The 25,945-nt window shown below is 48.6% G+C and overlaps 1 protein-coding gene across 1 annotated transcript in view; it reads left to right on the plus strand.

The window, feature by feature from the left end:
• Positions 1-25,945, plus strand: part of LOC107126258 (nuclear receptor ROR-alpha-like) — a gene marked incomplete at its 3' end in the record, with an annotated part of 124,691 nt that overhangs the window by 54,042 nt on the left and 44,704 nt on the right. The window contains exon 2 of the mRNA XM_015429799.1: positions 3,210-3,239. Coding sequence (XP_015285285.1) covers positions 3,210-3,239 — 30 coding nt within the window. The remainder of the gene's footprint in view (positions 1-3,209; positions 3,240-25,945) is intronic.

Raw genomic sequence — 25,945 nt, forward strand, 5'->3', positions numbered from 1 at the left:
TAGAGTTTCAAGCTCAGCCAGTCTGTGGTAGATAGTCCTGGAATGTTCCAGACCTAATACATAACACCCCTAAGTTCCAAAGCACCTTAACACACATCGTCCTTAAGGTACGCAAAGCCTGGAAGACGGAGCTCTTCCGCCAGACCTTTGGTCGAGGCAGCAGACGTCCCCCTCCTTGGGTTCCTCCAGCAGTAGCCTGGGTCCTTTGAGGTCCTACATTCTGAGGATCTCCAAGCAAAAACTTAAATTCAACATCATTAACCGCCAAGACATCTGGTTCTTACTCGTCGTATTATGTGATGCTGTATTGTATTTTAACATGTAAATTGTGTTTTAAATTGTTTTAATTGTATTGTATTGTATTGTCGGAAGCTGCCCTGAGCCCATCCAGGGGAGGGCGGGATATAAATCTGAAAAACGAATTAAATGAATTAGTAACACCGCCCATCACTGTCCTCAACTCAAAGCCCCTCTCTCTTCATAAGAACATAAGAACATAAGAGATGCCAATGTTGGATCAGGCCAAGGCCCATCCAGTCCAACACTCTGAGTCACACAGTGGCCAGAAATACCAGGTGCCCTCAGGAGGTCCACCAGTGGGGCCAGGACATTAGAAGCCCTCCCACTGTTGACCCCCCCCCCCAAACACCAAGATGACAGAGCATCCCTTGCCCCAGAGCCCCTATCTATACCTTGTGGCTAATAGCCACTAATGGACCTCTGCTCCATATGTCTATCTAATTCCCTTTGAAACCGTCCATGCTTGTAGCCACCACCACTTCCTGTGGCAGTGAATTCCATGCGTCAATCACTCTTTGGGTGAAGAAGTACTTCCTTTTATCCGTTCTAACCCGACCGCTCAGCAATTTCATGGAGTGCCCACGAGTTCTTGTATTGTGAGAAAGGGAGAAAAGTACCTCTTTCTCTACCTGCTCTTTCCCATGCATAATCTTATAAACCTCAATCATGTCACCCCTCAGTCGTCGTTTCTCCAAGCTAAAGAGCCCCAAGCGCTTTAACCTTTCCTCATAGGGAAAGTCTTCCAACCCTTTTATCATTCGAGTTGCCCTTTTCTGCACTTTTTCCAAAGCTATAATATCCTTTTTAAGGTGTGGTGACCAGAACTGCACACAGTATTCCAAATGAGGTCGCACCATTGATTTATATAGGGGCATTATTATATTGGCTGATCTGTTTTCAGTACCCTTCCTAATAATCCCCAGCATAGCATTGGCCTTCTTTATTGCAGTCACACACTGTCTCAACATTTTCAGTGAGACATTTTCTCTCTCTCTTCACCTGGCCTTCCGTAGAGAGACATGTCTCTGTAGGCCTCTGCTGTAGAGACAGTGCTCTCATATTCCCACACGCGTGATGCCGGATGAGCTGGCCTTTGGTGGTGGGGAAAAGTACTCTTTAGATAAGGTTCCTTTCTCTCCTCTCGACTGCAACCCAAATGTGAGTTCTATCTACTTGAATAAATGCAAGTTTACCTTTTCTGCAGTATACTTCTTGGGGGATTAATTTACTGCATCAGTATCCCGCTGTCTCTGCTATATTAACTCACTATCCCAATAGTCTTGTGCAGGGGTCTTGTTGTAGAAAAAGAGCTGCCGGAGCTCATTAGCATAACTCATTAGCATAACTTATTTGCATATGCCACGCCCCCTGACATCACCGGAAGTGACAGAAGGCCACACCCCCTGACATCACCGGAAGTGTGTCAGAAGGCCCGGCTACTTACCCTCCTGCTTCATCCTCATTCCCAAACGGAATGAGGATCGAAGCAGAGGGTGGGGTAAAGAAGGGGGCGGGGCTTCACCACGTGACCGCCCCGCCCCCTAGAGGTTCTCTTCCGGAGCTCCGTACCTGAGAGCTCCCCCCCAACTAGAGCCCTGGTCTTGTGATTGTCGGATGCAGACGTTGGCTCCTCTCGGTGTTGGTGGAGTAGCACAGGACTAGCGAGTTTGGTGTCGTGGTTAAGTGCGCGGACTCTAATCTGAGAGAACCGGGTTTGATTCCCCACTCCTCCACTTGCAGCTGCTGGATGACCTTGGGCAAGCCGTTGTTCTGATAAGAGCTGTTCTTGAAAAAAGAGCCGTTTCTGTCAGAGCTCTCTCAACACCACCTACCTCACAGGGTGTCTGTTGTGGGGAGGGGAAGGGGAAGGAGTTTGTAAGCCGCTCTGAGACTCCTTTGGGTAGTGAAGGGCGGGGTATAAATCCAATCTCTTCTCTTCTTCTTCTTCTAATACCTAATAGCACAAAATTGGAAATTGATTAAAATACCTACCTTAAAACAACGGATATCAAAAGTATGGGACGTCGCCGTCTCAGACAAATGAGCGACACAATTACTGACAATGGACACTCCGTCACGAGTAAACAATTTCATGGATAAACGGCTTACTTTCTCTGAATAGGTATCCTCAAACCTGATACAACTATATAAACTGCCCCCAAAATATATGGGTTTTGTGTTTTATCAATAAGATCAGAAGTTATATATCAGTCTGTAGCGGTATGCATGGTGAGCTTGTTTTATGGGTTTTTTTACTGTTCTTATTATTGTTTTCCTGATTTTATTGTTTGTCATGTTAGGAACTCTTTGTTCTGGTTCCCTTCTTTTTTTGAAGTTCATTGAGAGTAAGTCTGTTAAATGATACTCGCAGATAGTTTTGTGATGTTGACATACAAGTCAAATAGTTCAGGTGATTCGACTGTGGCTCAAGTGGTTAAGACGCTGAACTGCAGGCTGTGGAAGGTCGGTAGTTCAGCAGTTCGAGACCCGAGTGTGCCACATGACAGAGTGAGCTCCCGTCTCTAGTTCCAGCTCCTGCCAACCTAGCAGTTCGAAAGCAAGACATTGCAAGTAGATAAATAGGTACCACTTCAGTGGGAAGGTAACAGCGTTCCATGCGCCTTGGTGTTTAGTCATGCCGGCCACATGACCACGGAAATGTCTTCGGACAGCACTGGCTCTTCGGCTTTGAAACTGAGATGAGCACCACATCCCTAGAGTCGGATTCGACTGGCTTTCGAGCAAGGGAAGCTTTACCTTTACACTGTTACATTGAAATAAAAATAAAAAATGTTAATTCTTTAAAAAACCAAACCAAAACTCTGCTTTCCTGTTACATTGAAATAAAAATAAAAAATGTTTATTCTTTAAAAAACCAAACCAAAACTCTGCTTTCCTGTTCTTTGCAGGGCCTTCGGCCATGAAGAAGACGCATACGTGTGAGTACCGATCCTCTCTCTTGAGTCCTTCGTCGGTGTGGTTCGAAGGACCATGTCCCTTTTTATTCTTACTTTTTAAAGACTGTGGCATTGTTAAGATACTGGCTGTCCCGCCTTTCCAACCCCTAGCAGTGTGTAGCGCAGGGGTCCCCCACCAAATGTTTTTATGAGGTGGGTGGGGCAAGGCAGGGAGTTTCCCCCAACAAGGCTTCCGATTGGCTATTGGAGGTTTGATTGGCGGTGCGGATTTTTTTAAAATGTCGCTTTGGCAGCAGCTGCCACCAGGGCACAAGGTTCTGCACCGTGTGACTGAAGCTAAGCCGTGGCCATCATTTTGATTTGATTTAATTGATTTGATGTATACACCGCCCTCCCCGCCGAGGCAGGCTCAGGGCGGCTTACAAGGCCATTGGCGATAAAAACATTAAAACGATAAAACGGTAATATCATAAAAACACAGTAGTATCAAAAAAACACAAGATGCTATATATATATTTGTGATGGCAAGGAACTGGAGAGCCAGTTTGGTGTCGTGGTTAGGAGCGCGGACTCTAATCTGGAAGAACCGACTTTGATTCCCACTCCTCCACATGCAGCTGCTGGTGTGACCTTGGGCCAATCATAAGTTCTTTCAGAGCGGTACTCTCAAGGGCAGTTCTCAAAAGAGCGCTCTCAGGCCCACCTACCTCACAGGGTTTCTGTTGTGGGGAGGGGAAGGGAAGGGGAGGGGATTGTAAGCCACTCTGAGACTCTTTCAGATAGTGAAGGGCGGGGTATAAATCTAATCTCCTCTTCCTCCTCCTCCTCCTCCTTCTCAGCTGCAGTAGAGTCAGCACGAGTTGTGCGGCTGGTGTTTGGCTCCTGTGCGTGTCATTCCTCCGTATAGATGAGCCAGTTTGGTGTAGTGGTTAAGTGTGCGGACTCTAATCTGGGAGAACTGGGTTTGATTCCCCACTCCTCCACTTGCAACTGCTGGATGACCTTGGGCAAGCCGTAGTTCTGATAAGAGCTGTCCTTGAAAAAGAGCAGTTTCTGTCAAGAGCTCTCTCAGTCCCACCTACCTCACAGGCAATGTTCCCTCTAAGCTGTGGAGTCTTGTGAGCGAAGATTCTACTTCATGAGCTACTGGCAATAAAGTTGTGAGCGGGCGATTTGGCTACTGCATAAATTAGTTTGCTCTGGAGCTGTCCTTTCTGAGCGAAGGCAAAATTGTGTGAGCCGGAGGCTAACAAACTGTGAGCTAGCTCACACTAACTCAGCTTAGAGGGAACACTACTCACAGGGTGTCTGTTGTGGGGAGGGGAAGGGGAAGGAGTTTGTAAGCCGCTCTGAGACACCTTCGGGTAGTGAAGGGCGGGGTATAAATCCAATCTCTTCTTCTTCTTCTTTTTGTTTTTGTTCTTCTTCTGCTGCTATTTGTTTCTACATGGGTCAGCGTCCTGGCCGTGCCTCGGAAATGCTGGCTAAGCCAGTTTAGTGACTCATGCAGAGATGCAACTGGCAGACTCTTCCAGGGCTCAACAAGCCCCCTGCATCTTTGCAACAGCAGTGACTGGAGACTCTGAGGCAGGCGGGGAGGCCGGCACAGCAGATCGTGCAGGGGTGCAACGAGCGGGCTCCTTCGTGGGTAGCTACTTTCTGACAATGTTTATTTGTCACAATGCCCCAATTTGGGGTTCTTTCCCCCCCAAAAAACTATAGAAGCAACAAAAGCCAGTTGCTTCGAGCGGAACTCTTTTCTCTGACGCTCTGCTGTGGTTTCGCATGCACCATCCTTGACTTAAATGGTGGTGGGGATGTACCTGGGCCGTGAAAACCAGAGGTTTTTCCAGGGCTGGCTGGAGAAATTATTTTTCCCATCCCTAAAACCTTATCTGTGTAAGTCAGAGTCTCAACTGTATGCCGCAGCCTCACTAGAAATTATAACCTAATTTTCCACCAAGTGTCTTTATATATATAATGCCCCTGTATAAATCGATGGTGCGACCTCATTTGGAGTATTGTGTACGGTTCTGGTCACCACACCTCAGAAAGGATATTCCAGCATTGGGAAAAGTGCAGAAAAGGGCAACTAGAATGATAAAAGAGTTGGAACACTTTCCCTATGAGGAAAGGTTAAAGCGCTTGGAGCTCTTTAGCTTGGAGGAACAACAGTGGAGGGGGGTGACATGATCAAGGTTTACAAGATGATGCATGGGATAGAGCAGGTCGAGAAAGAAGTCCCTTTCTCCCTTTCTCACAAGACAAGGACCCGTGGCGGGCACTCCATGGCATTGCTGAGCAGTTGGGTTAGAATGCATAAAAGGAAGTCCTTCTTCACCCAGAGAGTGATTAACACATGGAATTCACTGCCACAGGAGGTGGCAGCAGCTACAAGCATGGACGGCTTCAAGAGGGAATTAGATATGCATATGGAGCAGAGGTCCATCAGTGGCTATGAGCCACAAGGAACTCACAGGGTGGGGCAAGGGATACTCTGTATTCTTGGCGTCTGGGGGGGCACAGTGGGGGGGGGGCTTCTGGAGTTCTGGCCCCACTGCTGGACCTCCTGATGGCACCTGGTATTTCTGGCCACTGTGTGACACAGAGTGTTGGACTGGATGGGCCACTGGCCTGATCCAACATTGGCTTCTCTTATGTTCTTATATATATTTTCAAATACCTGAAAACGACCAGAAACCACCTTTTCCCCTAGCCAAAAGAACACCTTCTTCTCTATGGTAATCTCAGGTGCTTTCTCCAGCCTTACGTCCAAGGGGTGCCTTCTAGAGTCGAGATTTTCAGACTTGTTCCCTCAGGGAACCCTGGCTTGGAATGACACCGTGTCGCAAAGGATTCTGGGCCTCAGTCCTCCTCATGCCAGGAAATGAGTAGGCCTCATCCTGATGCTAACCTGTGTGGAATGAAGCCAGAGTCATGCCGTTTAAAATCCATGTGTCGTTCCCACCCACCCCCCATGCAGGCTTTTGGCAAATGTGTTTTGGAAGTTTCTAGCTGGGAACTTAATTCCGAGGCGCATGTGACCACGTCGCATGAGAAGAGCAGCAAGTTCGGGACAGATGAAAAGAAAGACTGCTTTACACAGCGAGTGATCAAAATGGGGGATTCGCTGCCAGAGGATGTGGTGAGAGCCACAGGAGTAAACAGCTTTAAAAGGGGTTGAGATAGATTCATGGAGAAGAAGTCTATCAATGGCTACTAGCCTCAGTGGCTGAGGGGAACCTCCACCTTTAGAGGTAGTTATCCTCTGAAGCCCAGTGCCAGGAGGCCACCTCAGGGGAAGGCCTCAGCCTCTTTGCCTTGCTTGTTGGCCTTCCAGAGGAACCGGTTGGCCCCTGTGTGAGACAGGAGGCTGGACTGGATGGACCCTCACTGGTCTGACCCAGCAGGGCTCTTCTGAGGTTCTTCTCAGGGGAAGGCCTCGGCCTCTCTGCCCTGTTATTGGCCCTCCAGAGGAACCGGTTGGCCCCTGTGTGAGACAGGAGGCTGGACTGGATGGACCCTCACTGGTCTGACCCAGCAGGGCTCTTCTGAGGTTCTTCTCAGGGGAAGGCCTCGGCCTCTCTGCCCTGTTATTGGCCCTCCAGAGGAACCGGTTGGCCCCTGTGTGAGACAGGAGGCTGGACTGGATGGACCCTCACTGGTCTGACCCAGCAGGGCTCTTCTGAGGTTCTTCTCAGGGGAAGGCCTCGGCCTCTCTGCCCTGTTATTGGCCCTCCAGAGGAACCGGTTGGCCCCTGTGTGAGACAGGAGGCTGGACTGGATGGACCCTCACTGGTCTGACCCAGCAGGGCTCTTCTGAGGTTCTTCTCAGGGGAAGGCCTCGGCCTCTCTGCCCTGTTATTGGCCCTCCAGAGGAACCGGTTGGCCCCTGTGTGAGACAGGAGGCTGGACTGGATGGACCCTCACTGGTCTGACCCAGCAGGGCTCTTCTGAGGTTCTTCTCAGGGGAAGGCCTCGGCCTCTCTGCCCTGTTTGGGGAAGGCCTCGGCCTGTTTGGGGAAGGCCTCGGCCTCTCTGCCCTGTTGTTGGCCCTCCAGAATAACTGGCTGGCCCCTCTGTGAGACAGGATGCTGGACTAGATGGACCCTTACTGGACTGATCCAGCAGGGCTCTTCTGAGGTTCTTCTCAGGGGAAGGCCTCGGCCTCTCTGCCCTGTTGTTGGCCCTCCAGAGGAACTGGCTGGCCCCTGTGTGAGACAGGAGGCTGGACTGGATGGACCCTCACTGCTCTCATCCAGCAGGGCTCTTCTGAGGTTCTTCTCAGGGGAAGGTCTCGGCCTCTCTGCCCTGTTGTGGGCCCTCCAGAGGAACTGGCTGGCCCCCATGTGATGAGGCAGGATGCTGGACTGGATGGACCACTGGTCTGATCCAGCAGGGCTCTTCTGAGGTTCTTCTCAGGGGAAGGCCTCGGCCTCTCTGCCCTGTTGTTGGCCCTCCAGAGGAACTGGCTGGCCCCTGTGTGAGACAGGAGGCTGGACTGGATGGACCCTCACTGCTCTCATCCAGCAGGGCTCTTCTGAGGTTCTTCTCAGGGGAAGGTCTCGGCCTCTCTGCCCTGTTGTGGGCCCTCCAGAGGAACTGGCTGGCCCCTATGTGAGGCAGGATGCTGGACTGGATGGACCCTCACTGGTCTGATCCAGGAGGGCTCTTCTGAGGTTCTTCTCAGGGGAAGGCCTCGGCCTCTCTGCCCTGTTGTTGGCCCTCCAGAGGAATTGGTTGGCCCCTGTGTGAGATGGGATGCTGGACTGGATGGACCCTCACTGGTCTGACCCAGCAGGGCTCTTCTGGTGTTCTTCTCAGGGGAAGGCCTCGGCCTCTCTGCCCCGTTGTTGGCCCTCCAGAGGAACTGGCTGGCCCCTGTGTGAGGCAGGATGCTGGACTGGATGGACCACTGGTCTGATCCAGCAGGGCTCTTCTGATGTTCTTAAGGGGTTCAGCCCTAGCGTTGCCAGCCATGAAGTAGTGGCTGGAGATCTTTAGGGATGACAACTGATATCCAGATGACCGAGATCAGTTCCCCTGCAGGAAATGGCCTTGCTCCTTGCTCGGAAGATGACAGAAACCCTCCAGGATCTCCGGCCAAGCTGGCCTGGAGAAAAATGGCCTCCTGACCCCCAAAGTCACAGTGGCGATCGGCATTTCCCCAGGGTGTGTCAGAAAGGGCCACGAGAACTAAGCCCTGCGGCAACCCTCCCTGCCTTTGAGCATGGAGGTTCCATCTAGCTACCCTCCGTCAATCCACCTCCACTGAATTTTGCCCGAGCTTCCCAAGACGCCACCTAGAGTCTTGACCATGGCCACCTCTTGTGGTGGTGAGTTCCGCCGTCCTCCCTTGCACGTGAAAGTATTTCCTTTTCTCTGTCTTGAACCTACTTTTCGAACTCTGGGCGGGCCGGGCGGAGGGGAAGCGGTGGTGAGGTTACACTCTTTTGTGCCGAGGCCTGGAAGAGGTTGCGTGCGAGCCACGAGGGTGTGTGGTAGGGTGACCCGATTCTGCTGCCGGGTCCCACCAGCCAGCGTCATGGGTTTCTCAATCTTTCCTCGCTTAACGCGGTGCGGTCGGAGCCATCCTCCGCCCTGCAACGCCTGATAACGTAGAAAAGCAGGGTCCGGCCCCACGGCGCAGCTTGCGGTGGGGAAATGGAATTGTCGTGACGGGCCAAGCAGGAAACTCTACCTGGGCCACCTACGAGGGCTCCCGAGGTCAAGAGCAGGCAGGTAGAAGAAGAAGAAGAAGAAGAAATTGGATTTATACCCAGCCCTTCACTACCCAAAGGTGTCTCAGAGGGGCTTACAAACTCCTTTCCCTTCCCCTTCCCACAACGGACACCCTGTGAGGTAGGTGGGGCTGAGACAGAGCTCTCTCGAGGACTGCCTTTGAGAGAACAGCTCTGAAAGAACTTGTGACTAACACGAGGTCACCCCAACAGCTGCATGTGGAGGAGTGGAGAAGGTCTTCTGTGGAGACCTGAAGGGGCTTACATCATTGTCCTCTCCTGACAACAACCCTGTGAGGTATGTTAGGTGTGTCTGGCGCAAGGTTACCCAGCAAGCTTCCATGGCAGAGTCAGGATTTTTTTTTATAGTACACTTTATTAAATGTTGGGGGTATACAGGGGTAGGGGAAAAGGGGGAAACAAAAGTAATAAATCTTCTCCACATATCATTCCACATTACAAAAAGACGGTGAAATTTTGAAAGTTCATAAAGGCTTCTTCATATTAAATTGTCCAAGAGAAGAAAAGCGGAGATTGGATTTATACCCCGCCCTTCACTACCCAAGGGAGTCTCAGAGCGGCTGACAAACTCCTGTCCCTTCCCCTCCCCACAACAGACACCCTGTGAGGTGGGCAGGGCCGAGAGAGCTCTTGACAGAAACTGCTCTTTTTTCAAGAACAGCTCTTATCAGAACTACGGCTTGCCCAAGGTCATCCAGCAGGTGCAAGTGGAGGAGTAGGGAATCAAACCCGGTTCTCCCAGATTAGAGTCCGCGCACTTAACCACTACACCAAACTATATAAATGAACCACTGATAAACTCTTGACAGAAACTGCTTTTTTTTCAAGAACAGCTTTTATCAGAGCTACGGCTTGTCCAAGGTCATCCAGCCAGGTGCAAGTGGAAGAGTTGGGAATCAAACCCAGTTCTCCAAGATTAGAGTCCGCGCACATAACCACTTCGCTGCTTCCTGGTCAAATCCAGTTGGACTGTCCTTAGATAGCTGGCATGGGAAACTCCGGGAGGGCTTTTTGGAGAAAACTGTGCATAACCCCTTTTTCTATCGCTCGCAACGTACTGCTCAGCGAGGGAGCTGCGAAGACACCTGGAATCCTGTCTTTGATTATTTAGAAGTCAGAGGCTTCTCTGCATGGAAAAAAAGATGATAGACATTTGTTATTATAGACTCTGTGGCTGTTTTTTCCTTATGAAGCTGGTATACCGTCTATCATTCCCCGGAAAACGAAATGTGTTTATGTCTATGTACCTCGCTTTATGGGGCCGCGGTGGCCCAGAGGTTAAGATACTGAGCTACAGACCGGAAGGTCGGTAGTTCAGCAGTTCGAGACCCGAGTGCGCCGCATGATGGAGTGAGCTCCCATGTCTAGTTCCAGCTCCTGCCAACCTAGCCGTTCGAAAGCGAGAAATTGCAAGTAGATAAATAGGTACCCCTTCGGTGGGAAGGGAACAGCGTTCCGTGCGCCTCGGCATTTAGTCATGCCGGCCACATGACCACGGAAACGGCTTCGGACAGCGCTGGCTCTTCGGCTTGGAAACGGAGATGAGCACCGCCCCCCTAGGGTCGGATTTGACGGGCTTTCAAGCAAGGGAAACCTTACCTCGCTTTAGGTGGTTCATACTGCATCCGATATTTAACATTTCTGTTCCTTCTATCGATAATGGTAAGGTTGTCTCAGTGTGCAGTCTCAGCTCGACTGCCACTTCTCATGGTCCTGGTATTTCTCTGACTACGACGTCTTTCAGGTTGATTTTGCTTTCCTTTTTAATAAAAAATAATAAATAAATGAATAAACGTATTCCTTCCAAGAGCCACTGTGGCGTAGGGGTTAGCGTTTCGGACTAGGATCCGGGAGATCCAAGTCCAAAACCAATCCCCCCCCCCCCGCTCTGTCATGAACTCTGGGCCTGTTGCACATTCTCAGCCTCGCCTACCCCGCAGGGGTAGAGAATAAAAGGAGGGGGAGAATAAAAGGAGGGGGCTGGATGAATGCTGTATGCCTCCCTGAGTTCCTTGGAGGAAGGGAGAGATAAAAACATATTTGGTAGAGATAAAAAAACATATTCCCTAGAGGTACAGCGTTGGGGTTAATCCTTCGCTTTTCCTACTTCTCAGGTGTGCTGCGAGAAATAATGAGGGCAAGGTGAATTATGTATGCCACCTTGACCTGGTGGGAAGAAGGGTGAGATAAAGTGTAAGGTAAAGGTAAAGGTTTCCCTTCCTCGAAAGCCAGTCGAATCCGACTCTAGGGTTGTGGTGGTCATCTCCGTTTCAAAGCCGAAGAGCCAGTGCTGTCCGAAGACGTTTCCGTGGTCATGTGGCCGGCATGACTAAACCCCAAGGCGCACGGAACGCTGTTACCTTCCCACCGAAGTGGTCCCTATTTATCTACTTGCACTTCCTTGCTTTCGAACTGCTAGGTTGGCAGGAGCTGGAACTAGAGAAAGGAGCTCACTCTGTCATGCGGCACACTCAGGTCTCGAACTGCTGAACTACCGACCTTCCACAGCCTGCAGTTCAGCGTCTTAACCACTTGAGCCACCGCAGCTCCGAGATAAAGTGTATTTGGTAGAAAATCGACACAGTCTCTGGATTAATCCTCAGCCTTCAAAGCAATGCATTGATAGCTTCTCTCAATCGAAGCGTGTTCTACTGCCTTGATATTGGTGTCTGCTGCAGGAACCGTAAGGGAATGCACCGTTTAGTCAAGAAGGAAGTCTCCTCATTGCTAGAGCTCATCTAGTCTACGCATGTATTAGGAGGGAGAGGCCAGGCAGAGGTCCCAGCAGAATGCTAGGCTTCAGGTGTCTCAAGCTAGCAAGTCCAGCTGCATTATATTGCCTGAAGGGTCTCTGCTCATCTGAGCCTTTAAAACAGTTGGGCTTAGGAGGAGAACGGGAATCCCCCAGAGCCAACCGAAGCCATGGTTCCTGCATTTCAGCCCTACATATTGTTCGAGGTCAGCCTCAGAGAGTTTGTAGTTCGGGGCTCCTACCTTCTCTGTTACAGGATGGATTTGTTTTCAAGGTTAAAGGGGTCCAGGAGGCAGGAATTTTAGATGCTTCTAGGAGGTGATAGGATGCCGAGGGGAAGGGGAAACGGCAGAGGCTTAAGAGTCCCAGATTCGAATTCTGCCTTAGGCCCCTTTTTTTGAGAGCCAGTTTGGTGTAGCGGTTAAGTGCGCGGACTCTAATCTGGGAGAACCGGGTTTGATTCCCCCACTCCTCCACTTGCACCTGGCTGGATGACCTTGGGCAAGCCGTAGTTCTGATAAGAGCTGTCCTTGAAAAAGAGCAGTTTCTGTCAGAGCTCTCTCAGCCCCACCTACCTCACAGGGTGTCTGTTGTGGGGAGGGGAAGGGAAAGGAGTTTGTAAGGCGCTCTGAGACTCCCTTGGGTAGTGAAGGGCGGGGTATAAATCCAATCTCCTCCTCCTCCTCTTCTTCTTCTTCTTTTATTGTGGTGAAGAGAGGGAAGGTACAGATGGGGGGGACAAGTCTTCCTTTGAGTGTGAACCCCTTCAGTATGCCGTTCTCCTTCAACACTGATGCCTCCTCTCTCTTCCACAATATGGGGCTCAGGCGACTGACCTGCCTCGCAGGACTGTTGCGAGTATTCTGCAGGGGACAATACATTTCTAATGCTTCGAGTGTGCCCAACTGCTTTATAAACGCTACGGAAGGACGAGGGAGTAGGATTGTTTGAATTTTGTATCGTGCTATCACCTCGTAGAGCCGAGATAGTGAATGAAATGAAATGAAAACTTGCAAAACTAAGGCCTGTCGTCCTACCTGCCCTGGCCGTATTGCCCCCTTCTCCGAGTAGACCCTCTCACCTTGTTCAGAAATGGAAACTTTTATCTTTCTTGTGGCTGTTTTGTTCTTTTGTGGGTTTGGAACTTTCCAGCTCGCTGTTTCTTTCTTTCTTTCACCCTCCCACCCCACCCCAAATGTGGCTGATGTTTCTGATTGGCTAACAAGGGTGTCATTCGCCGGGTGTTCGCGGGTCACCTGTGCAAGCACCGGTCGAGGCTGGCTTTTTAAAAAAGGGATACATCTTCCTGGGTCCTCTGTGTTCTGAGCTAAGCTGCTGGTATCCAGACCCCAGCAGGGGTTGCAGGATCGAATCACTGTGTTCCCTTCACCTAAGGCGGCACCGTCATGCGAGGTAGGTTGCTCGGGGGAAACGGGGGGGAACAAAGGCTGCCCACTTTATGCCATCTGTGGGTTTAGAAATGGCTCCCGAGAGCGGTGTTTCTGACCAAGCCTTGGGATGTTCAAAAAAGCCTGATGCCGTTCGAGAGAGTTTTTGGGACTCTCGAAAAAGTCTGTTGCTGAATGCAAGAATTTTCGGGACACTTGAAAAGGCCTCATGCTGAATGCAAGAATTTTCGGGAGACTTGAAAAGGCCTCGTGCCGAATGCAAGAATTTTCGGTTTGCATTGCCTCCTTGTGCTAGCTCCGCTCCCCGAATGGCTGGTATTATCAACTCAACCCTTGAAGCCCCCAAAGCAAAGCAGGAAAGGAGGCACACGAATAAACGGGTAGCCCCATTTTAAGTTTTTCGTTCCCACCAGCCGTGAGGCAGGTGCCATACACCCTTCAGAAGTGGCTTGGCAGCTCTCGCATGACATTGTGCAAAAAAGGAGAGGCTGGGGGGGTCGATCAAAGGGGCAGCAAGGGGTGTGAAGCAGAAAAGAGTTGTTTATCACCAGCAGCTGTGAAAGGCAGGTGGTGGCAGTGCACGGAGTTGCGGGGTAGGGGGGGGACAGGCAGCACCGAAACTCTGGTGTTTCAAAACACAACTGCAACAAACCTTGAAATGACTGGCAGTGGACTCAGAGGGGACAACGTGCATCTCCGCACGGTACATAATGAACTTATGGAACTTACTGCAACAAGATCCCGCTGGTAGTTTAGTTGGTTTTAAAAACGGGGTTAGGCTGATAAATCGGAAGACCGTTCATAGTTGCTAGCTGTTGTAGCTAAATAGAAGCTCCGGTTCCAAAGCAGTCTACCTCGGAATACTAGGTGTAGGGGGACAAACTAGGAGAGAGTTGGCTCTTGCTCTTTACTGTGCTTCTAAGTTTCCTGGGAAGCATCTTGCTAGCCGACATTGGAAACGGGGTATCGGTCTAAGGGGACATTTGTGCGTGATTCTCGCCTTGGGTCGTCTTGTGGTCTTTGCAAACACCAGGCGCTCTCTTTTCTGTTTTCCTTTACAATTTTGTCTTCAGCCCTGGTGTGAATCGTGATGCAGTCGAACGCGCATACGCTGAACCCCCGTTCAAAATAGCTTTTTTGCATTGCTAACCCGACAGAGCAATTAAATATACGGTGCCTGTGAAATATTACTCTTTTCTCGGCCGAAGTAGCTTTGACTCATTTGCTGAGTCAGCTATGAAGCTCTAGTTGCATAATTGCTGGGGGTGAACTTGATCACAGGGCTGGCATTTGTTTGGGTGTCGACGGAATTACTAATCGTTGCCACTGACAGAAACAGAAAATAGGGGGAAATATTAATTGAATTTCAGCGTGCTCTCACCTAACCATATCTCAGTGGATCCTGACAATGACCCAGTGAAGTAGATTTAGTACCTTTGTGAGTATGAGCAAGATAGGGGAAGCCCACCGTGTAGACCCTACCTCAGTCACCAACTGATCCAGTGTGTATAAGCAACCGATTGCTTATACGTGCCGGATCGGTTTGTGACTGAGGTGGGATTTGCACAGGGGGCTTCCCGTATCTCGCTTGTACCTGGTAGGTTTTTCGCACAAAAGGATGTCAAGGTGATTTCCCTCCAGTTATTACTGGTGCCTTTCGTTTCTTTAAAAATAGAATTCTTGATTTCCAGATGCCCAAAAAGATTAGAGTTGGGTCGAATGGTACTTCGTGACCTGTGATTAGTTTTATTTTGTTTAGAACGTCTTGCCAGAAAACTCTGATATTTCTGCACTGCCACCAACAGTGGGCAAATGTTCCCACTTCTCCACATCTTTTCAAACTATGTACGCTGTTTTATGCTGTTCTGTAAGTTTAATACTACTGACTATTACTTTTGAGAAAAAAACTAATAAAAATAATTATTTAAAAAAATAGAATTCTTGCACCATCCCCAATTCTACGCAGACTTACTTAAGTTCAACTGTGTGGCTTCCATTTTTCTTTTCTTTTTCTTGATATTTATTTATTGTTTTTCAAACATCTTAATTCATTTGTATCTATACAGTTTAGAGTCTCACCTCTATTTTTCTAGCCATTTGTACAATCCCGACCATCTTTCCGTAAACATTTCATCATCTTTTCCCTGTAATATTAGGCTCAGTTTATCCATTTCCGCAATTCCCATCAGTTTCACTATTACTTCCCGTTTTGGGTTATTTTCTTGTTTCCAATATTTCGCCCATAATATCCTTGCAGTTGTAATTATATACAATACTAAATATTTTTCATTATGGTTTAAATTATCTGGAATCATACTTCATAGGAATATTTCAGGCACCATTTTTCGAAGGGGTCTTTCCAGTGGAATCTGCCTCATCGCATTTATCCAGGATGCCATTTTATTCCCCCCCCCAATCAGTATCGCTTAAGTTGGCACCCCAACCCTAAACTCCTGAGATTCGGGTTTTAGAGAATGAGCTTGGGGCATAGACTCCTGGGTAACAAAAACTGTTGGTATTAAAAGGAAACAAAATTTGTGGCAGGGTGTGAGCTTTCGTGAATCACTGCTCACTCCACGAAAGCTCAACCCCTTGCCACAAATTCTGTTAGTCTTTCGACACTTGCTCTTTTCTGCTGCTGCAGGTTCTTCTATACATTACAGCTGTTATGATTAAAAGGAGTGTTTAAAAACATTGTTACGGCCAATGTTCCCTCTAAGTTGTGGAGTCCTGTGAGCAGAAATTGTACTTTGTGAGCTTTTTGTTGTTCATTCGCACAGTCGAGTCCGAATCTTTGCGACCCCAGGGACCAGATCCCGCCAGGCCTTCCTGTCTTCCGCCGTCCTCTGAAGTTTGCTCAACTTCATGTTTGTTGCATCTGTGACACTGTCTAACCATCTCATCCTTTGCTGTCCCCGTCTTCTTTGACCTTCAGTCTTTCCCAGCATCAGGGTCTTCTCCAGTGAGTGCTCCCTTCTGGCATTAAAGTTCTGAGCGAGCGGTTTGGCTACTGCATAAATTAGTTTGCTCTGGAGCCCTCCTTCCCGAGCTGAGACAAAAATGTGTGAGGTAGCTCACACTAGCTCAGCTTAGAGGGAACACTGGTTATGGCTCGTATGAAGCCAGCCTACCTTGGAAGGCTGTTCTTAAGCATTATTGGGACATCAACTGGGGAAATGTTTCGAAGCTTGGAAAAGCTTCTGAAATGCTAGATCTTAGGTTATGGGAACGGCGGTCTGAGACAGAGAAGAACAGAGAGTGGCTTACCTCCCACTCAGTGGCTTAGAGGGAAAACGCTGATCAAAGCCATTTTGGCTCTGTGCACTTCTGTTCCATAAAGTTAGATTTCTCTAATTCGGGGCCAGTTCTTTTTTGTGAGGGATTTGGGGGGGGGGGTCTGGGTTTGAGTACCACCTGCCTTTCTCCACCTGTGCTCGCTTCTGCTCTTGTGGACGAGGCACCGGGATTTCGGGCTCTTTGCAGCCTAAAATGGCCATCCGGAATTCCCGCTAACCGTGCTACGACGAATGCAAGGTGATGGAGTCATTCCAAACACCGATCAGGTTTTCTTTTTCCAAGGCATGTCTCACCAGTATTAGGGAGAACAAGAACAACTGTGAAAAAGTGACGCTTAATATAGTTCTTTAAAGAATCATAGAAAAGTGAACAAAAATAATATACATAATCCTAGAAAAATATATATTGACGGTGATCTCCGGAATGTCTTGCCGTTTCGAAGGAAGATCTTCTTCTGAACAAAGAAGTGGGACAAAAACTGTCTCTCAATAGTTCATATCCTCTGGTGACGATTCCCAGTTATCAAAGAAGATTTTCAATAATCATAACTGCTGTAATGTATAGAAGAACCTGCCATGGGCTACTATACATTACATGCAGGTTCTACTATACATTACAGCTGTTATGATTATTGAAAATCTTCTTTGATAACTGGGAATCGTCACCAGAGGATATGAACTATTGAGAGACAGTTTTTGTCCCACATCTTTGTTCAGAAGATCTTCCTTCGAAACAGCAAGACATTCCGGAGATCACCGTCAATATATTTTTCTAGGATTATGTATATTATTTTTGTTCACTTTTCTATGATTCTTTAAAGACATATATTAAGCGTCCCTTTTTCACAGTTTTTCTTATTCTCCGTATTATTCATTACAGTGCCAATCAATTGTTATTTCACCAGTATTAGGGCCAGTAGGGTGTAGCCGTTAGAGCGTCAGACTAGAATCTGGAAAACCTGGGTTTGAATCCCCACTCTACCATGCAAGCTTGCTCGGGGTAATCACCCACTCTCAGCCTCACCTACCTGGCAGGGTTCTTCGTGATGATAAAACAGAGGGGAGGATCTTAGTGTTAAGCCACGTTGGCTTTCCACTTGGGGGAAAGGCAGGATATGAATGAAGATATATATATAAAATTTAGAAGAGAAAGTGAGGTATCAGTTATCAGACACTGTTAAATAAACAAAAAATTGCAAGAGTGCTAATGTTTAAAGCATGTTTTTATTTTAAGGTTTGTTTTTTTTTTAAAAAAAAAAACCTTTGTGTTTCTGTCCTTTATAAAGTTTATATCTCCGCTACCGGGCATTGCATTTTATGACACACGTGGCCCAGCCCAACAAGGTCTCATTTAGGTCAGATCCGGCCCTCATAACAAGTGAGTTTGACACTCCTGTGCTACACTATTCTGCTCTGGGGTACATGGGACTGTAAGATGATGCTCCGTCCCTTGTTCAGACAAGTGACTCTTCATTTCTTGTCCCACATGTCCGCCTCCGTTATCAGTGCAGATTGCTAGTGACTTTCTTTGAAATCTGTCACTGACCATTGCCACATATGATTTTAATTTTTCCAGCACTTGACTTATAAAACCCTCCGACTGCTGTTGAATTGGCAGGCTGAACTTCTGGAGCCCAAGTTTAGAACAAAGTTTGAGTCCGGTGGCACCCTGAAGACCAACAGAGTTTAATTCTGGGGATCAGCTTTTGCGTGCATGCAATCTACTTCGGATAGATGCACATATCTTCAGAAAGCTTATCCCCAGAATTAAACTTTGTTGGTCTTCTAAAGTGCCACTGGACTCTGACTTTGGATCCTAACCAGTGTTCCCTCTAAGCTGAGTTAGTGTGAGTTAGCTCACAGTTTTTTAGCCTCTGGCTCACACATTTTCATCTTGGCTCAGGAAGGAGGGCTCCAGAGCAAACTAATTTATACAGCAGCCAAATTGCTCGCTCACAACTTCAATGCCAGTAGCTCACAAAGTAGAATTGTTGCTCACCAGACTCCACAGCTTAGAGGGAACATTGAATTCCTAACTATGTTTAAGTAGAAGTTAAGTCGTGTGGATTTTTGCAGAGCCTTCTCTTAAGTAAGTGCAGGAGGGAATGCAAGGAAAAAGGATAAACAGGAGCGCCCTGGCCCCTTAACCCCAATCATATTCCAGCATAAATCCATGAATACTTATGCTACAATAAAATCTCGTTAGTTTTTCGAGTTCCACTGCAATTTTTGCTGGGGGGGGGGTTGCATGTAGAGTTATATAAGAATTGTAATAATAAGAAATTTGCCATTTCCATTTTCTACACAAGTCATGGTTGCTCAGAATTAGGGTCTCATACAGAGATACGACAAGGATGCAGGGTCTCATGCAGAGATACAATGGACACTCTCCGGAGTAAATCAAAAAATAAGGAACACGGTACTGGAGACAGAGCGAGCCAATTTATACAATGCAGCCAATAAGACCTGCTCTCCTCTTAGCCATGGGATACTCCCCACTGTAGGACTTCTCCCCAGTTATTTCTACCAATTAGGTAAAGGTTTCCCTTGCTCGAAAGCCAGTCAAATCCAACTGTAGGGATGCGGTGCTCATCTCCGTTTCCAAGCCGAAGAGCCAGCGCTGTCCGAAGACGTTTCTGTGGTCATGTGGCCGGCACGACTAGACGCCGAGGCACACGGAACGCTGTTCCCTTCCCACCGATGCGGTACCTGCTTATCTACTTGCAATGTCTTGCTTTCGAACTGCTAGGCTGGCAGGAGCTGGGACCAGAGACGGGAGCTCACTCCGTCATGCAGCACTTGGGTCTCGAACTGCTGAACTACCAACCTTCTGGTCTGCAGTTCAGCACCTTAACCACTTGAGCACTGCAGCCCCATTTACCAATTACAAACCCCCAAAATCCGCAGAATTTTTTCTCTTGCCAGTCTTAATGTTTTACCGTCAGCGATTTCAACCGGAAGATTTCAGGGTATACACCCCTTATTAATAGACATTGACCCAGTTTAAATGGAACTATCGAAACAGTGTCGCGTGTGTTGTTAGAATGTCCTTTATTATAACAATGTCCTACAAAGTATTTTATCTTCAATCTTATCTAGTATTGTGGATTTTCCTGATGCATATAAACTGTTGTTTCTCCTTAACGACACGGGTGACAATATAACCGATTCGGTGGCGAAATTTTTATATGTCTTGGGATATTTTAAGTTGCAATTTTTTAATGTATTTGCTCATAAGAACATAAGAACATAAGAGATGCCAATGTTGGATCAGGCCAAAGGCCCATCCAGTCCAACACTCTGTATCCCACAGTGGCCAGAAATACCAGTGCCATCAGGAAGTCCATCAGTGGGGCCAGGACATTAGAAGCCCTCCCACTGTTGACCCCCCCCCAAGCACCAAGATGACAGAGCATCACTTGCCCCAGAGTCCCTATCTGTACCTTGTGGCTAATAGCCACTGATGGACCTCTGCTCCAGATGCTTATCTAATTCCCTTTTGAAGCCGCCCATGCTTGTAGCCGCCACTTCCTGTGGCAGTGAATTCCAAGTGGAGCTGGAATTCACTCTTTGGGTGAAGAAGTACTTCCTTTTATCCGTTCTAACCCGACCGCTCAGCAATTTCATGGAGTGTCCACGGGTTCTTGTATTGTGAGAAAGGGAGAAAAGTACCTCTTTCTCTACCTGCTCTTTCCCATGCATAATCTTATAAACCTCAATCATGTCACCCCTCAGTCGTCATTTCTCCAAGCTAAAGAGCCCCAAGCGCTTTAACCTTTCCTCATAGGGAAAGTGTTCCAACCCTTTTATCATTCGAGTTGCTCTTTTCTGCACTTTTTCCAAAGCTATAATATCCTTTTTAAGGTGTGGTGACCAGAATTGCACACAGTATTCCAGATGAGGTCGCACCATTGATTTCAGTGTTCCCCTTTTCATAGAATCATAGAATGTTAGAGTTGGAAGGGACCTTGCAGGTCATCTAGTCCAACCCCCTGCACTCTGCAGGTGCATAGCCGAAAGATAGCCCTACAGCCGAAAGATAGCCCGATGATGATGGAGTAAATCCGATGCCATTTGGACATTTTTCTTTCTGTGGCCCACATCAGAATCACTTCTCTCCGCCAACGATTTTGTGGTTGTTGTTTTTTTTTAAAAAAATTAAATGCACATTTCCTCATGTTCTGTCGGAGCTCACAGATCCAGCTCTTACTTCAAGGATAGTCCCCGCGAGCCAGGGGAAAGCGGCGGCGTTAGTGGAACGGATCGGTGGGATCCAGCCCACACACTTCACGCAACCTCTCTTCTGTAACATCTCGGGTCTGGTATTTAAAGTTCATTGCACAACATCTCATCAGCTTTCTGTGGTTTTCCCTGGCCCCGATCGGTCTTTTCTAAGAGCAAAGTTCTATTCATGTGTGCCGTTTGACACAGTTCTGTGCTGACGTAAATTCTGGGGCCACTTTGGGGTCAGGAAGGCATTTGCCTCCAGGCCAGATTGGACCAGGGGTCCTGGAGGTTTTTCCACCTTTCTCTGGGCGAGGGAGCTTTGAATTTCCTGAATTCTGCAGGGGATTGGACCAGTGTTCCCTCTAAACTGAGTTAGTATAAGCTAGCTCACAGTTTTTTTAGCCTCCGGCTCACACCTTTTTGTCTTAGCTCAGGAAAGATGGCTCCAGAGCAAACTTAATTTATGCAGTCGCCAAATCAATTGCTCACAACTTTAATGCCAGCAGCTCACAAAGCAGAAGTTTTGCTCACAAGACTCCACAGCTTAGAGGGAGCATTGGATTGGACTAGATGACCCCTGGGGTCCCTTCCAGGTCTGTCCTTCTATTTCAGTCTCGGACAGGGCTCTTTTTGTAGAAAAAGCCCAACAGGAACTCCTTAGCATAATAGGCCACACCCAACAGCAGGAACTCATTAGCATATTGGGCCACACCCCTGACACTGTTCCCTCTAAGCTGAGTTAGTGTGAGCTAGCTCACAGTTTTTTAGCCTCCGGCTCACAGATTTTTGTCTTGGCTCAGGAAGGAGGGCTCCAGAACACACTAATTTATGCAGTAGCCAAATCACCTGCTCACAACTTTAATCCCAGTAGCTCACAAAGTAGAATTTTTGCTCACAGGACTCTACAGCTTAGAAGGAACATTGCCTGACAGTACAGCTCATTAGCACATTAGGCCGCACCCCCATATTACCAGAAGTGTGGTCATCCAGCCACACCCACCTTTTGCTTGTTATTCTGTTGACCTCGTTTGTTGTCCAAACCCAGGGCTTTTTTGTAGCAGGAACTCCTTTGCATGTTAGGCCACACCCCCTAATGTAGCCAATCCTAATGAGTTTCTGCTGTTGGGTGTGGCCTATTATGCTAATGAGTTCCTGCTGGGCGTGGTCAACTTGGGAGCCAGCCGGAACTCCGTTCCTGTGCGTTCCTGCCCCAAAATAGCCCTGGCTATATATATTTAACTCCTCACGAGGGCTCAAATTCTCAGAAAAGCGGCGCATCTCGTTTTTATTGCCCCAGACAAGTGTGCGTTGACAGTGAAGAAAAATCGAAATATTGAATAGGAAACTGAAAGCCCAGATGCTTGGAAAGAAGGAACAGGAAATGGGTTTTAGCTGCCCCTTTAGTTATGCCCAGGAGCTGCGGTGGCTCAAGTGGTTAAGACGCTGAACTGCAGGCTGTGGAAGGTCAGTAGTTCAGCAGTTCGAGACCCGGGTGCCGCATGACGGAGTGAGCTCCCGTCTCTAGTTCCAGCTCCTGCCAATCTAGCAGTTTGAAAGCAAGACATTGCAAGTAGATAAATAGGTACCACTTCGGTGGGAAGGTAACAGCGCTCCGTGCGCCTTGGTGTTTAGGCATGCCGGCCACATGACCACGGAAACGTCTTCGGACAGCGCGGGCTCTTCGGCTTTGAAACGGAGATGAGCACCGCAACCCCGGAGTCGGACTCGACTGGCTTTCGAGCAAGGGAACCTTTATCTTTACCTTAGCTATGCCCGTGTTCTTTTTATTCCCTGACCACCCCCAGAAAGCTGGGGGTGGAAACTGCATGTGGGAGGGGATTTCCCCCCCCCCTTTCCTTCTGCATTTGCAAGATCATATCCTTGGACTCCAGGTGAATATATCAGTGCAAAATAGCAACATTGCCCTCATTTTTAGAGTGGGTGAGAGCCGGTTTGGTGTCATGGTTAAGTGCGCAGACTCTAATCTGGGAGAGCCGGGTTTGATTCCCTGCTCCTCCACATGCAGCTACTGGTGTGACCTTGGGTCAGTCGCAAGTTCTTTCATAGCTGTTCTCTCAAGGGCAGTCCTCGAAACAGCTCTCTCTCAGCCCCACCTACCTCACATCAGGGTGTGAGGTGGGGAAGGGAAAGGAGATTGTAAGATGCTCTGGGGCTTTGAGTGAAGGGCGGGGTATAAATCAATTCTCCTCTTCTCTTCTCTTCCTTCTTAAAATCAATCTCCCTTGGTCCATAGGGACAGACAGAATCAACTGTTTCGTATGGCCTCAAAAGGGAGCACCTACTGGAATTATCTCCCCCCTCCCCCCGCTTAACTTTCAAGATCTGATGGGATTGGGGTAGCCTCGGCTGTCCAGGTCACAGCATCTCCCGATTTCATTTTAATTTTTGCCATGAAGTTGTAAGAACATAAGAAGAAGAGGAGGAGGAGGAGGAGGAGGAGGAGATTGGATTTATATCCCGCCCTTCACCACCCAAAGGTGTCTCAGAGCGGCTTACAAACTCCTTTGCCTTCCCCTCCCCACAACAGACACCCTGTGAGGTGGGTGGGGCTGAGAGAGCTCTTGACAGCAACGGCTCTTTTTCAAGGACAGCTCTGGCAGAACTGTGGCTTGCCCAAGGTCATCCAGCCAGGTGCAAGTGGAGAAGTGGGGAATCAAACCCGGTTCTCCCAGATTAGAGTCCGCCCACTTAACCGCAACACCAAACTGAGGAGGAGGAGGAGATTGGATTCATACACCGCCCTTCACTACCCAAAGGAGTCTCAAAGCAGCTGACAAACTCCTTTCCCTTCCCCTCCCCACAACAGACACCCTGTGAGGTCGGCGGGGCTGAGAGATCTCCGACAGAAACGGCTCTTTTTCGAGAACAGCTCTTATCAGAACTATGGCGTGCCCAAGGTCATCCAGCCAGGTGCAAGTGGAGGAGTGGGGAATCAAACCCGGTTCTCCCAGATTAGAGTCCGCGCACTTAATAGAAGCCCTCCCACTGTTGCCCCCCCCCAAGCACCAAGATGACAGCCTTGCCCCAGACTGAGAGTCCCTATCTATACCTTGTGGCTAATAGCCACTGATGGACCTCTGCTCCATATGCTTATCTAATTCCCTATTGAAGCCGTCCATGCTTGTAGCCGCCACCACTTCGTGGGGCAGTGAATTCCATGTGTATCACTCTATGGGTGAAAAGGGACTTCCTTTTATCTGTTCGAACCCGACTAGCAATTTCATGGAGTGCCCACGAGTTCTCATATCATGAGAAGGAGAAAAGTTCTTCTTTCTCGACCTGCTCTATCCCACGCATGATCTTGTAAACCTCAATCATGTCACCCCTCCGCCGTCGTTTCTCCAAGCTAAAGAGCCCTAAGCGCTTTAACCTTTCCTCATAGGGAAAGTGTTCCAACCCTTTTATCATTCGAGTTGCCCTTTTCTGCACTTTTTCCAAAGCTAGAATATCCTTTTTGAGGTGTGGTGACCAGAACTGCTCACAATATTCCAAATGAGGTCGCACCATTGATTTATATAGGGGCATGATGATATTGGCTGATCTGTTTTCAATACCCTTCCTAATAATCCCCAGCATAGCATTGGCCTTCTTTATTGCAGTCACACACTGTCTCGACATTTTCAGTGAGTTGTCTACTACAACCTCAAGATATCTCTCTCGTTCAATCTCTGCCAGTATTTATATTTAGGATTTTTGACTCCAATGTGCATCACCTTGCACTTGGCCACATTTGGGGTATGTTGTAGAGCTATCTTTCGGCTGTGCTCCTGCAGAGTGCAGGGGGTTGGACTAGATGACCTGCAAGGTCCCTTCCAGCTCTTAACATTCTGTGATTCTATGAAGTGCGGTGTTCAGCTGACAGATACATGCCCCAAGCCGCACGCGGTAAAAGGGATAGGGAGTCTGCTTGCAGAAGGAGGCCACCTTCCCGGCACAAAGGGGTGTGGCATGGAAAACGTCGAGCTCGCATGCAAAGGGGGAATGCGGCCAGAGGAGGCAACGATCCACCGCGCGTGGGTGTGGGCCACTCCCAAGCCGCTGAAAAAATTAGCTAAGTGGGATGAACCTCACGAAGGTGCCCGGAAGGAGGAATGGTTGGTCATTGTAGTGAACTCATCACCCCCGGTCTCTGTCGAGTCCAGGGTTCCCTCTAAGCTGAGTTAGTGTGAGCGAGCTCACAGTTTTTTAGCCCCCGGCTCATGCATTTGTGTCTCCACTCAGGAAGGTGGGCTCCAGAGCACACTAATTGATGCAGGGGCCAAATCGCTCGCTCACAGCTTTAATGCCGGTAGCTCACGAAGCAGAGATTTTGCTTACACGGCTCGACGGCTTAGAGGGAGCATTGTTTTGAGTCTGTTCTGGCGGCGTCCGATCTGCACGTACGATTTCCGATGGAGCAGTTTCAGTTTCAGAAATTCAGATTTGAAAACCGCCTTTGAGACTCTTCCGCTGCATCCTGCAACCCTTCGGTCCATCCAGGGAGAGCCAGTTTGGTGTACTGGTTAAGTGCACGGACTCTAATCTGGGAGAACCGAGTTTGATTCCCCACTCCTCCACTTGCACCTGGCCGGATGACCTTGGGCAAGCCGTAGTTCTGATAAGAGCTGTTCTTCAAAAAAGAGCAGTTCCTGTCAGTGTTCCCTCTAAGCTGAGTTAGTGTGAGGTAGCTCATAGTTTTTTAGCCTCCGGCTCACACATTATTGTCTTGGCTCAGGAAGATTGGCTCCAGAGCAAACTAATTTCTGCAGTAGCCAAATCTCTCGCTCACAACTTTAATGCTAGTAGCTCACAAAGTAGAATTTTTGCTCATGAGACTCCACAGCTTAGAGGGAACATTGGTTCCTGTGAAGAGCTCTCTCAGCCCCGCCTACCTCACAGGGTGTCTGTTGTGGGGAGGGGAAGGGAAAGGAGTTTGTAAATTGATCTGAGACACCTTTGGGTAGTGAAGGGCGGGGTATAAATCCAATCTCCTCCTCCTCCTCCTCCCTGGAGGAAGTGGCCGCTTCAGAGGGCAAACTTTAGGGCAAAATCCCTCCGGAATTCCTTCTCCTCCTCCTCCTCCTCCTCCTCCTCCTCCTTCTTCTTCTTCCCTCCCCTTCGTTTCTGGGTGTCTCCGTTTTAATTATCTGATTTGTATCTGTTTATTCTCTCGCACGGAGACCGTCCGCTCTCTGGCAGGTGGACGTTTGCTGGCGCACGGCGGCATGCGTTGCCTCAAGTGGTGTGTGGGCGGAGGAGCCTTGTTGGTACAGCTGATTAT

Source organism: Gekko japonicus, unplaced genomic scaffold, assembly GCF_001447785.1.
Source record: "Gekko japonicus isolate JY-2015 unplaced genomic scaffold, Gekko_japonicus_V1.1 scaffold1096, whole genome shotgun sequence".
NCBI lineage: Eukaryota > Metazoa > Chordata > Lepidosauria > Squamata > Gekkonidae > Gekko > Gekko japonicus.